Source organism: Oncorhynchus mykiss, chromosome Y (assembly GCF_013265735.2).
Source record: "Oncorhynchus mykiss isolate Arlee chromosome Y, USDA_OmykA_1.1, whole genome shotgun sequence".
NCBI classification, from domain to species: domain Eukaryota; kingdom Metazoa; phylum Chordata; class Actinopteri; order Salmoniformes; family Salmonidae; genus Oncorhynchus; species Oncorhynchus mykiss.
This window is the reverse complement of record NC_048593.1, coordinates 36,002,058-36,015,332: the sequence shown is the minus strand read 5'-3', so window position 1 is coordinate 36,015,332 and position 13,275 is coordinate 36,002,058. Positions and strand designations below refer to the sequence as shown.

At 43.9% G+C, this 13,275-nt stretch overlaps 1 protein-coding gene across 2 annotated transcripts in view; it reads left to right on the top strand.

The window, feature by feature from the left end:
• The window catches only part of LOC110509452 (calcium-binding protein 8-like), a 63,170-nt gene that overhangs the window by 17,293 nt on the left and 32,602 nt on the right, over positions 1 to 13,275 (top strand). For both annotated transcript variants that reach the window (XM_036968056.1, XM_036968055.1), the window contains exon 3: positions 10,484 to 10,627. In XM_036968056.1, coding sequence (XP_036823951.1) covers positions 10,484 to 10,627 — 144 coding nt within the window. The remainder of the gene's footprint in view (positions 1 to 10,483; positions 10,628 to 13,275) is intronic.

Genomic DNA, 13,275 nt, shown 5'->3' with positions numbered 1-13,275 from the left:
ATAGTATGTTCAATAGGGAAGATAAATAACGAAGAGCGCGCACCTCATTCACGTGCGCGGCAAGACTACATTTCTAATGAGAGACACCTTGGAAAAACTACAACAACTCGCTCATTTTTCAAACAACAAGCCTGAAACCCTGTCTAAAGACTGTTGACATCTAGTGGAAGCCATAGGAACTGCAATCTGGGAGCTATTTATTTGAATATCCCATTGACAAGCATTGAAATGGACTGTGACCTCAAAAAAAAAAAACTTTGTCCGGATGGATTTTCCTCTGGTTTTTGCCTGCCATATCAGTTCTCATTTTCTCACAGACATTATTTTAACAGTTGTAGAAACTTCAGAGTGTTTTGTATCCAATGCTACCAATTATATGCATATCCTAGCTTCTGGGCCTGAGTAACAGGCAGTTTATTTTGGGCACGTCATTCATCCGAACTTCCGAACACTGCCCCCTAGCCCTAAGAGGTTTTTAATTACTAAATATATATTCCTTTCAACCTTTTACCCAGATTTGCAAGGAAGCATATTTAATTTCTTAATTAACCACCAGTCAGGAGGATACAGACATCTCAAGAGGTATGCATAGAGATGCAGAAAATTCAACACATGTTTTACATCAACTAAGCATTGCAGGAAGAAGCTGAACAATTATCCAACTTCAGACCACCCTCTAGCCATCCTCTCATACTTTGGAAACATTGTGATGGAAACATTGTGAGACACAAAGTAACAATAGCCTCTATATGATTAAAAGGATCTCAGTCCATCTGTTACTGGGCTCTCACCATCATCATTATCATTATTTACATCATTGAAATTCACCAAATCCTTTTGTTCATAAGCCCACTAGGCTACTCATTTGTTGTCATTAAATCTAATGAATAATAGAATGCAAAACACCATTGGGTGTTTGCGCCATATCCTACCCAATTGCGCACAGTAGCCCGGACTTGGTGTCCAATCCGATGCACAGAATTTTTTTTATTTTATTTAACCTTTATTTCACGAGGCAAGTCAGTTAAGAAGAAATTCTTATTTGCAATGACGGCCTATCACGGGCCAAACCCTAATCCAGACGAAGCTGGGCCAATTGCGCGCCGCCCTATGGGACTCCCAATCACGGCCAGTTGTGATACAGCCTGGAATCGAACCAGGGTCTCTAGTGACGCCTCTAGCGCTGAGATGCAGTGCCTTAGACCGCTGCGCCACTCAGGAACCCAAACATAGAAAAACCTTAAATCAAATTACATTTTATTTGTCACATGCGCCGAATAATACCGTTAAATGCTTAGTTACAAGTCCTTAACCAATGATGCAGTTCATCCATTGACATGGGGCTTTCTCTGTTAATGAAATATTCTAGACGCCGCTGTAAATCAAGCAGATAATCAACATAGTGGTATTGGATTGGATCCGCTGTGGATCACAACTGTCTTCACTGGCGCAACGAACGAGACCCCAAAATATTCTGGACATTCTTCCGAACACCATTTTCCCATTTTCTACATCAACTGCTCTGTCACAACAGCTGTTTGTTACTTGACTGTCATTAACAAAAATATTTCCTAGACCAGATGATGGTAGACAATATCACTAGGCCTACCTACACTGTGAACCCCAAAGCATTTTTTTGAACTCAAATTCTTCTCCTAAATTGTACTCAAAGTCAATGAAAGTCACTGATACTTAAACTGTTTATGTGATAGTCACACCAACTAAATTGTTTTAAGTTATGATAACAAATCAACTTTTTTTCCCAGCATACTTTAATGCAGGTACATTTTTTTGGAATTGCTTTTATCTGTGTTTTTTCATGTACATTGATTGATTGATTGATTGATTAAATGTTATTCTACACGAAGAGAAATGTTTTCTAAACTAATCCATGTCACTTTTGCACCTGTTACCGAAATGGTTGTTTAAATGACTGAAATGGTAGTTTAAATTGCTTAGATAGTTTCCTCCCACTGTTCTTAACCCTGGCAGTCATTATGGTTAGACTAATGCTGGCTAGATTCTAATAGGAATTACACATCACTTTGCAAGCCACAATAATGTGATTTATTCCACAAACTTTCCCAATTGTTCCACCATGTATCTTCCAACCAGTATTTCTGGAAAACCTGGGAAATTTACCTGCATTTTGCAACCCTACTTGCAGGCCTGATGTGGCCTGTAAAACCATGAGTTTCAGACCACTTTATAAGGCCTTATGATATATGTAATGGTTCAATTATAGTGATAATATTTGCCTATGAACTCACTTGATGAAGGCCGCAGAACTGAACATTATCGAATTCAGCAACCATGTCTCTCTCTGTCACTAATACAAAACAGTCACGGGTGGTAACTCTACAATTCAATCGAAAAGGCATGGCACACTGGGAAATTATTGGAGACGTGGCTTAAATGTAAATATACCATACTGTGAAAACAGCTGGATACCAAATGCGCAACAAGTAGCTAGGGCTGTTAGCCTATATTGAAGAACCATACATGTTAGGTGACTCTTTCGGTTAGAAGCATTCAATTTTGCAATCGCATAGGTTACATCAATTTGGATTTGTGTGCCCATGAAAACTGATTTCAGGCGTAGCCTAAAATATCAACATGAACATTTGATAAAGTGGTGCTGCCTTTAATAGCTTAAAACTAAATATCTCATAGACTCAGCAAGACTTTTGTCCCCGATGATGGCCCATAAGGGGGTCGGTGGGTTCCTTTAGGTATTCACGACTGATTAGAATGAAGCTTTCAGAACATTCACACCTAGCCTACTGGTCATTCAGCTCACAGTCGTCTGGAAACTTTCCTACCAGTGCAATGCAGGTCAGTCACATTTCCGTCTCCTTTTCATAACGAAACAATGTACGCCTATTGATAAAGGTTTTACATAGGCTATTGGTACCAATCACTATAGCCTAATACTCCTCCAATTGATGGAAAGATTTAGTGTGCTGTCGACAAACATTCTTATTCTTAATTAAACCTTCTTATATTGAATATGTGCTCATGTTTTATTTATTACTTCGTGTTAGTAGGTTTATGGATGAACATTTTCAAGTCATTCGCCCAATCCTGTTTTATCTATTCTGTCCAAAAGGAATTTAACACATGCAAAATATCACCATAATCAGGCTGAGGCTATGAGACTGTTTTTTATTGTCATCTACAGCCTTTATATTAGACGTTATATCAGCCTTCAGACAGGTTTACACGAGTTTCCCTGCCGAGCCCCAGCCCACGTGTTTTCACACACAACCGTGGGGAAGTGCGCACAGGCAGGCGTGCTCTGGACGAAATACCTCCAAGGAACTGCATTCCCGCTGAAATGTAATGCCTTGTGGCAGTGCTTCAGTCTCTCGAGGGGAGAGATAAAGAGGCAGTCTTTTAGCTTAATGAAAACCCAGAACAGTTTTCGGCACTCAACAATCAAATCATAGGCCTATTCAGTAAGAAACACAGGCTGCTGGTAGGTCCAACTATAGCTGGACATAAATCACAATGACATAGTGACTCCATTGTCGGCCAACACTGGCCATTGTCCTATATGAAATGTATAAAGGCAGACACCGAAATTGACCCTTTTAAGGGACGGTTCACCCAAATGACAAAATGACATATTGGTTTCCTTACCCTGTAAGTAGTCTATGGACCAGGTATGACAGCTTTTGTTTACCTGGCCACTGTTTCAAATGCAAACTTTTTTGATTTGTGACAGAAATCCAATGTAAGTCAATGGTATACAGTGCATTTGGAAAGTATTCAGACCCCTTCCCTTTTTCCATATATTGTTTTTGCTCATCAAGCTACTCACAATACCTCATAATGACAAAGCGAAAACAGGGTTTAAGAAATTTTAGCAAAAAATAAATAAATAATATTTATGTAAGTATTCAGACCCTTTGCTATGAGACTCAAAATTGTACTCATGTGCATCCTGTTTCCATTGATCATCCTGGAGATGTTTCTTCAACTTGGTTGGAGTCAACATGTGCTAAATGAAATTGATTGGACATGGGCCTCCCGAGTGGCACAGCGGTCTAAGGCACTGCAGTGCTTGAGGCGTCACTGCAGACCTGGGTTTGATTCCAGGCTGTGTTTGGCGGGCCGGGATTTCCTCGTCCCATCGCGCTTTAGCGACTCCTTGTGACAAGCCTGGCGCCTGCAAGCTGACTTCGATCACCTGCCTGAAAGTGTTTCTTCTGACACATTGACGCGGGTGGATTCCGGGTTAAGCGAGCAGTGTGTCAAAAAGCAGTGCGGCTTGGCGGGGTCGTGTTTCGGAGGATGCATGGCTCTATACCTTCGCCTCTCCCAAGTCCATAGGGGAGTTGCAGCGATGGGACAAGACTGTAACTACCAATTGGATATCACGAAATGGGGGGAAAAAAGAGGTGGAAGTACAACAACATGATTTGGAAAGGCAAACACCTGTCTTTATAAGGTCCCACAGTTGACAGTGCATGTCAAAGCAAAACCAAGCCATGAGGTCGAAGGAATTGTCCATAGAGCTCCGAGACAGGATTGCGTCGAGGCACAGATCTGGGGAAGGGTACCAAAAAATATCTGCAGCGTTGAAGGTCCCCAAGAACACAGTGGCCTCATGGAATGGAATGGAAGAAGTTTGGAACCACCAAGACTCTTCCTAGAGCTGGCCGGCCAAACTGAGCAATCAGGGGAGAAAGGCCTTGGTCAGGGAGGTGACCAAGAACCCGATGGTCACTCTGACAGAGCTCCAGAGTTCCTCTGTGGAGATGGGAGAACCTTCCAGAAGGACAACCATCTCTGCAGCACTCCACCAATCAGGCCTTTATGGTCGAGTGATCAGGCGGGAGCCACTCCTCAGGAAAAAGCGCATGACAGCCCGCTTGGAGTTTGCCAAAAGAGTACATTTAACTCACCTCATCGAGTAGACGTATCAGACAGATAAAGGACATTCTCCTTAGCATCTATTAAAGAATGGCACCCCTTTCTCTTTCCCTATACAGTGCACTACTTTTGACCTTGAGCCCTATAGGCCCTGATCAGTGGTAGTGCACTACATAGGGAGTAGGGTGCTATTTGGGATGCATACATAAACAGGTGGAACGATACAGAGGCACCCTGCTGTATTAACACATGTTAAATACCGTTTTTATTTTTTATTTAACTAGGCAAGCCAGTTAAGAACACATTCCTATTTACAATTATGTGTTCTTGGCCAAACCTGGGCCAAAGCTGGGCTAATTTTGCATCGCCCTATGGGACTCCCAATCATGGCCAGATGTGATACAGGGACTGTTGTGATGCCTTAGTCCGCTGCGCCACTTGGGAGCCCCATTACAAAATACAAAGACCTCTTCCTTTAATGTCGAGACGTTCTCCTCTTTTAACAGTTTGATAGGATTTAGATTATTAAAGGGGTTGATAAGAGAGACATGCAATGAAACAGGTTGAATCACATAGAAGTTAACTGGGTGAAGTCAGACCGACATTGTCCTGATGGTCTGTTAAAATGACCTCTAAGCTATCAGTTGATTGACAGGTAATTAGGCAGGTGGACGGCTGCTTTGAGAGGGAGGCTGGAGTGGACTTAGAGGACAAATCCCAAATAATACTCTCTTCTGGATCCTAAATAGTGTAATACTTTCGACCAGGACCACATAGGTGCCTCTACATGGCTCTACATTGTGTACTACTATATAGGGCTCTGGTCAAAAGTAGTGCACTAGCTTATATAGGAAATAGGATCATATTTTAGATGCAGATATACTCCAGTCTATAGCTTCAGTCAGAACACCTTCTGTACCTCTAATGGTGGGGGAACAGGAAGTGGAGCTTCAGTCAGAACACCTACTGTACCTCTAATGATGGGGGAACAGGAAGTGGAGCTTCAGTCGGAACACCCTCTGTACCTCTAATGATGGGGGAACAGGAAGTGGAGCTTCAGTCAGAACCCCCTCTACCTCTAATGGTGGGAGAACATAAAGGGTTTTAATTGAACACCCTCTGTACCTCAAATTATGTGGGAACTGGAAGGGTTTTAACTGAGTGGAATCAGTAGAAAGGCTGTAGGTGTTATGTGTCAAAGGGTTCCCTCTGAAAGAAGTGTGACTCCCCCTAGGGTTGGTTAAATACAGGAAGTGACTGAAATAAACCACAACAGAGAGAGAGGGAAGAAGAAAGGTTGACAAAGACAAAGGAGCTTAGTGTATAGCATATTGAGACGGGTGGTGAGAGGAAGATTAGCTTCTGGGAGTTAAACACAAAGGCTCCGGCAGGAGAAAAGACTTGTTGTCAATATAAGGCTTATCCTTGTATCACGTCTGATTGTCTGATGTTGATTGTGTGGTGAATGTAAGAACGGAGCTGCAGGTCAAATATGGTAGTTATAGTTTTGTTCTTCTGTTCTTCCTGCTTTTTGTAATTAGAGGGAGGGAGGGAGGGAGGGAAGCAGGCAGGAAGACGAGAAGACAAAATGAACGGAGCCATTGATAATGCATTTAATGAATGTTTGGGTAGCACTCCACATAATAAATATTTTTTTATGATTTAGTAAATCGTTTCTTAATTTTTATTCCTCATTACTCACACATTTGTATATGTAACCTAGTTATTTACACTTTTATAATAAAAATTACAAGTATTTAAAAACGATTCATCAGATCATTCATAAGATGCTTAATATAAGTAATTATAAACCATTTACTAATCATTAGTTAAGTATTTTTGTGTGGCTTCATAGAACGTGTGGGCTATTTATCATTTATAAATACTTTATAAATGTTTTGAGTGATCAGTGTAAATTCTTGCAAAAAGATGGAAATGCCATTGGTAGACATTCCAGCAGTACCTGATGCTCTTTAAGGTCTCAAAAAATATAAATGATTAAACAATAAGCACATACATAAAAAAATATATACGTGCATTCGGAAAGTATTCAGACCCATTGAACATTTTGTTACGTTACAGCCTTATTCTAAAATGGATTCAAAAAAAATGTACTCATCAGTCTACACACAATACCCCATAATGACAAGACAAAACCCAGGTTCAGAAATGTTTGCAAATGTACTAAAAATTTAAAAAAGAAATATCACATTTACATAATTATTCAGACCCTTTACTCAGTACTTGGTTGAAGCAATTACAGTGTCGAGTCTTATTGGGTATGACGCTACAAGCTTGGCACACCTGTATTTGGGGAGTTTCTCCCATTCTTCTCTGCAGATCCTCTCCTCTCAAGCTCTGTCAGGTTGGATGAGGAGCGTCGCTGCACAGCTATTTTCAGGTCTCTCCAGAGATGTTTGATTGTGTTTTAAGTCCTGGCTCTGGCTGGGCCACTCAAGGACATTCAGAGACTTGTCCCAAAGCCACTCCTGCGTTGTCTTGGCTGTATTGGAACATTAACCTTCACCCCAATCTGAGGTCCTGAGCTCTCCAGAGAAGGTTTTCATCAAGGATCACTGTGTACTTTGCTCCGTTCATCTTTGCCTCCATCTTGACTAGTCTCCCAGTCCCTGCCGCTGAAAAACATCCCCACAGCATGATGCTGCCACCACCATGCTTCAACGTAGGGATGGTGCCAGGTTTCCTCCAGACGTGACGCTTGGCATTCAGGCCAAAGAGTTCAATCTTGGTTTCATGAGACCAGAGAATCTTGTTTGGTTGAGTGCTGCAGAAATGGTTGTCCTTCTGGAAGGTTGTCCCATTCCCACAGGGGAACTCTGGAACTCTGTCATGTTACCATTGGGTTCTTGGTCACCTCCCTGACCAAGGCCCTTCTCCCCAGATTGCGCAGTTTGGCCGGGCGGCCAGCTCTAGGAAGAGTCTTGGTGGTTCCAAATGTATTCCGTTTAAGAATGATGGAGGCGGGCCTGCCGGGTGGCGCAGTGGTCTAGGGCACTGAGAGACTCTGGGTTCGCGCCCAGTCTCTGTCGTATCCGGCTGTTACCGGGAAGTCCGTGGGGCGACGCACAACTGGCCTAGCGTTGTCCGGGTTAGGGAGGGCTTGGCCGGTAGGGATATCCTTGTCTCATCGCGCACCAGCGACTCCTGTGGCGGGCCGGGCGCAGTGCATGCTAACCAGGTCGCCAGGTGCACAGTGTTTCCTCTGATCATGTCCATTCAATTGAATTTACCACAGGTTGACTCCAATGAAGTGGTAGAAACATCTCAAGGATGATCAATGGAAACAGGATGTACCTGAGCTCAATTTCGAGTCTCATAGCAAAGGGTCTGAATACTTATTTAAATAAGGTATTTCTGTTTTTTATTCTTGATACATTTGAAAAAATGTCGAAACAACTGTTTTAGCTTTGTCATTATGGGGTATTGTGTGTAGATTGACGACATAAAATGTATCCATAATTTAAATCATTTTAGAATAAGGCTGTAATGTAACAAAATGTGGAAAAAGTCAAGAGGTCTGAATAGTGTAACTTCAGACACACCTTATGCTGAGTAAAATAATATTTTTGCCCGTAAATGCTAAAATAAGCATTTCTTGGGAATGACTTTTTTAACAAAACCAAAGTGTGGATTGCAGCAGTCACTCCTTAGAGCAGTTTCATTTTGTTTAACCCAGAACTAAAATCTTGCCTAATTTAGCCAGCTGCGTGATTCAATTCTAGATCCATATGTCTTCAAAATTGGGAGTTCCAGTTTGGGAAGTCTCCACCCTCGCAAAAGGAAACTCATCCAAAATGTTTGATATATTTCCTTTAACATTGTGTGTTGTATGCTTATTGTTTTACCAAGTATAGGTTGTAGGCTATTTTTAGACCGTAAGGAGCATCAGGTATTGCTGGAATGTTTACCAATGGTATGTCTATCTTTTAGTGAGAAATTACACTGGTCACTCAAAACATTTATAAAGTATTTATAAAGTATAAATAGCCCACACTTTAGGTGGGGCCACACAAAAAATACTTAAAGGTCACAACAGTCAAAATCAAGTTTTTCATGAAATGGGATGATATTTGTATGAAACCAGATCAAAGTATGACGACCAAAGTATGAATATGACTGTTGCTTCTATATTGATAAAGTTTGATCATTAAGTTACTGGTCCCCTCTCCCATGTCAAACACCTAGATTCAGGAGGCGGGATAATTAAGGGGATAGGATGACATCACCCTAACTCTCATTTTAATAGACCAATGGTAACATAATATTCTCTTAAATAATTTAAATAAGCACTGCCTTATAACCAACATCGGAGAAGGCGTGTTTTTGCGGAAGGACGTGGTTTATATAGATAGATAGCTACTCTACTGGTGCCAAAGTTTGGCTGTAAGGTGTCAGCAAATATAATTCAAGTTTACACATCTATGGCAAAGATGCTTAAATATGTTTCCCTTTTCATCTGTGTTGGGTGTTAGCTAGTTACGGGCTATCTAGGTCTTCATCTGTGTCGGTTGTTAGCTAGTTACGGGCTATCTAGGTCTTCATCTGTGTCGGTTGTTAGCTAGTTACGGGCTATCTAGGTCTTCATCTGTGTCGGGTGTTAGCTAGTTACGGGCTATCTAGGTCTTCATCTGTGTCGGGTGTTAGCTAGTTACGGGCTATCTAGGTCTTCATCTGTGTCGGGTGTTAGCTAGTTACGGGCTATCTAGGTCTTCATCTGTGTCGGGTGTTAGCTAGTTACGGGCTATCTAGGTCTTCATCTGTGTCGGGTGTTAGCTAGTTACGGGCTATCTAGGTCTTCATCTGTGTCGGGTGTTAGCTAGTTACGGGCTATCTAGGTCTTCATCTGTGTCGGGTGTTAGCTAGTAAACGGGCTATCTAGGTCTTCATCTGTGTCGGGTGTTAGCTAGTTACGGGCTATCTAGGTCTTCATCTGTGTCGGGTGTTAGCTAGTTACGGGCTATCTAGGTCTTCATCTGTGTCGGGTGTTAGCTAGTTACGGGCTATCTAGGTCTTCATCTGTGTCGGTTGTTAGCTAGTTACGGGCTATCTAGGTCTTCAGCCAGCATGGAACAAAAGGGAGGGAAAGGTTGTTTGTCTGTCTGTCTGTCTGCCTGCGTGTGTGTGTGCCTGCCTGCCTGCCTGCCTGCCTGCCTGCCTGTCTGTCTGTCTGTCTGTCTGTCTGTGTGCACATTTATGCGTGTATATTTGCATGTGTTAATGCCTGAGTTAATGCCTGTGTTCATGCCTGTGTTCATGCCTGTGTTCATGCCTGAGTTAATGCCTGTGTTCATGCCTGAGTTAATGCCTGTGTTCATGCCTGTGTTCATGCCTGAGTTCATGCCTGTGGTATGCCTGTGTTCATGCCTGTGTTCATGCCTGTGTTCATGCCTGAGTTAATGCCTGTGTTAATGCCTGTGTTCATGCCTAAGTTAATGCCTGTGTTAATGCCTGTGTTCATGCCTGTGTTAATGCCTGTGTTAATGCCTGTGTTAATGCCTGTGTTCATGCTTGTGTTAGTGCCTGTGTTAGTGCCTGTGTTCGTGCCTGTGTTAATGCCTATGTTCATGCCTGTGTTCCTGTGCAGAGATCCGGGAGGCGTTCCGGGTGCTGGACCGGGATGGGAACGGGTTCATCTCTAAGCAGGAGCTGGGCATGGCTATGAGATCCCTGGGGTACATGCCCAGTGAGGTGGAGCTGGCCATCATCATGCAGAGACTAGACATGGATGGTGAGGCACATACAGAGAAACACAGAGACACACACACTTATTTATACACATGCGCACACACACACACACACACACACACACACTCAAAAGACTTATCATAAACATAGAAACAGAGACAGACACACATTGAGTCTTTAATTATTTAGATCAGCTTTAATATTGCAGATCGATTGTGTCTTCCATCAATGAAATTGTCTGCATCACTTCCAATCCCCCATATATCTTTTAGGGGGAAAATATATATATATATATATATATATATATATATATTCACAACTGAGCAAGAGGATAAGTGCATTAGAGTGTCTAGTCTAAACAGACGCCTCACAAGTCCTCAACTGACAGCTTCATTAAATAGTACCCGCAAAACACCAGTCTCAATGTCAACAGTGAAGAGGCGACTCCGGGATGCTGGTCTTTCTTGGCAGAGTTGCAAAGAAAAACCATATCTCAGACAGGCCAATTAAATTTTTTTCCAACTGCCTACACACGTTTTCAAAACTGTCTCCTTTTTTCAAAACTCTACACACAATTCCCAAAACCGCACACACAAAATGCTAAATGCCTCACATCTCATTCAAAATGTAACACTGCATTCAAAATGCTATAAACACATGTCAGAATGAAGCATTTGCATCAAATGGCAAACACTGCTTTCATATTAGTACATTTCTGGATATACCATGTAAACACTGTTGTTCTAAATCTAAAGCTCTTTGGTCTTTCATAGGCTTATATCTACATTTCAATACAATGTTCTACAGTGAAAGTAATCTGCTGAGAGGGGTAACAAGTACACTGTAAACACCAATGCAATGTAGAAACAGAAAATATTTATTAGGCCAAACATTACTGTTGTATACAGTAGCATACAACAAAACCATAAACATATGTAAACCAAAAGTATATTCTTTAGAAGACAGCTTCTATGAGTAGTGGGTGGAGAAGTCAGGCGCAGAGAGCAGGGTAGTTCACAAGATGTGGATTTTTAATTTTGCAAAAACCCAGAGAGACGGTCATGCCACACACACAAGGGCTCGTAAAAACCCAGTCAAAACAACAGGACGAAACTGACCGGAAAAATAAATACCACAAAATAATCACACACCATAAACAGAAATTTGTGACAGTACCCCCCCCTGACGCACAGCTCCCGCAGCGCGCCGACCCCGGCCTCGAGGGCGACCCGGAGGGCAAGGCGCAGGGCGATCCGGGTGGAGGCGGTGGAAGTCCCTCAAGAGGGAAGGATCCAAAATGTCCCCCACCGGTACCCAGCACCTCTCCTCCGGACCGTATCCTCCTCAGGACTTTAAATGGCCCCACACACTGCGGCCCCAGCTTCCGGCAGGGCAGGCGGAGGGGCAGGTTTCGGGTCGAGAGCCAGACCCTGTCCCCTGGTGTGAACACAGGGGCCTCACTGCGGTGGCGGTCAGCGCTCTTCTTCTGCCGTCCACCGGCCTGCTTGAGAGAGTCCTGGACTGCCTGCCAGGTCTCCCTAGAGCGCTGTACCCACTCCTCCACCGCAGGAGCTTGGGTCTGACTCTGATGCCACGGAGCCAGGACCGGCTGGTAGCCCACCACGCATTGGAATGGCAACATGTTCGTGGAGGAGTGACGGAGTGAGTTCTGGGCCAACTCAGCCCATGGGACGTACCTCGCCCATTCTCCTGGCCGGTCCTGGCAATACGACCTCAGAAACATACCCACTTCCTGGTTCACTCTCTCCACCTGCCCATTACTCTCGGAGTGATAACCAGAGGTCAGGCTGACCGAGACCCCCAGACGCTCCTTAAATGCCCTCCAAACCCGGGACGTGAACTGGGGACCTCGATCAGATACGATGTCCTCCAGCACCCCGTGGTGCCGGAAGATGTGGGTAAATAGAGCCTCCGCAGTCTGTAGGGCCGTAGGGAGACCAGGCAATGGAAGGAGACGGCAGGACTTAGAGAACCAATCCACAACGAGCAGAATGTAGTGTTCTCCTGAGATGGGGGAAGATCAGTAAGAAAGTCCACCGATAGATGAGACCAGGGCCGTTGTGGAACCGGGAGGGGCTGTAACTTCCCTCTAGGTAGGTGCCTAGGAGCCTTACTCTGGGCGCACACCGGACAGGAGGCAGCCTTAGTGTTGAGGGAACCTGGTCTATAAGAGATGGTAAATCTAAATCGTGTAAAGAACATGGCCCACCTAGCCTGACGCGGATTCAGTCTCCTCGCCGCCCGGATATACTCCAGATTGCGATGGTCAGTCCAGATGAGGAAAGGGTGCTTAGCCCCCTCAAGCCAGTGTCTCCATACCTTCAGGGCTTTTACCATAGCTAGCAACTCCCGGTCCCCCACATCATAGTTCCGCTCCGCCGGACCAAGCTTCTTAGAAAAGAAAGCGCAGGGGCGGGGCTTCGGTGGCGTGCCCGAGCGCTGTGACAGCATGCTCCAACCCCAGCCTCGGACGCATCCACCTCCACTATGAATGCTAACGAAGGGTCCGGATGCGCCAACACGGGCACGTCAGTAAACAGCTCCTTCAACTGGTTGAAAGCTCCATCTGCCTCGACCGACCACCGTAGACGCACCGGCCCCTCCTTCAGCAGTGAGGTAATAGGCGCCGCCACTTGGCCAAAACCCCAGATAAACCTCCGGTAGTAATTG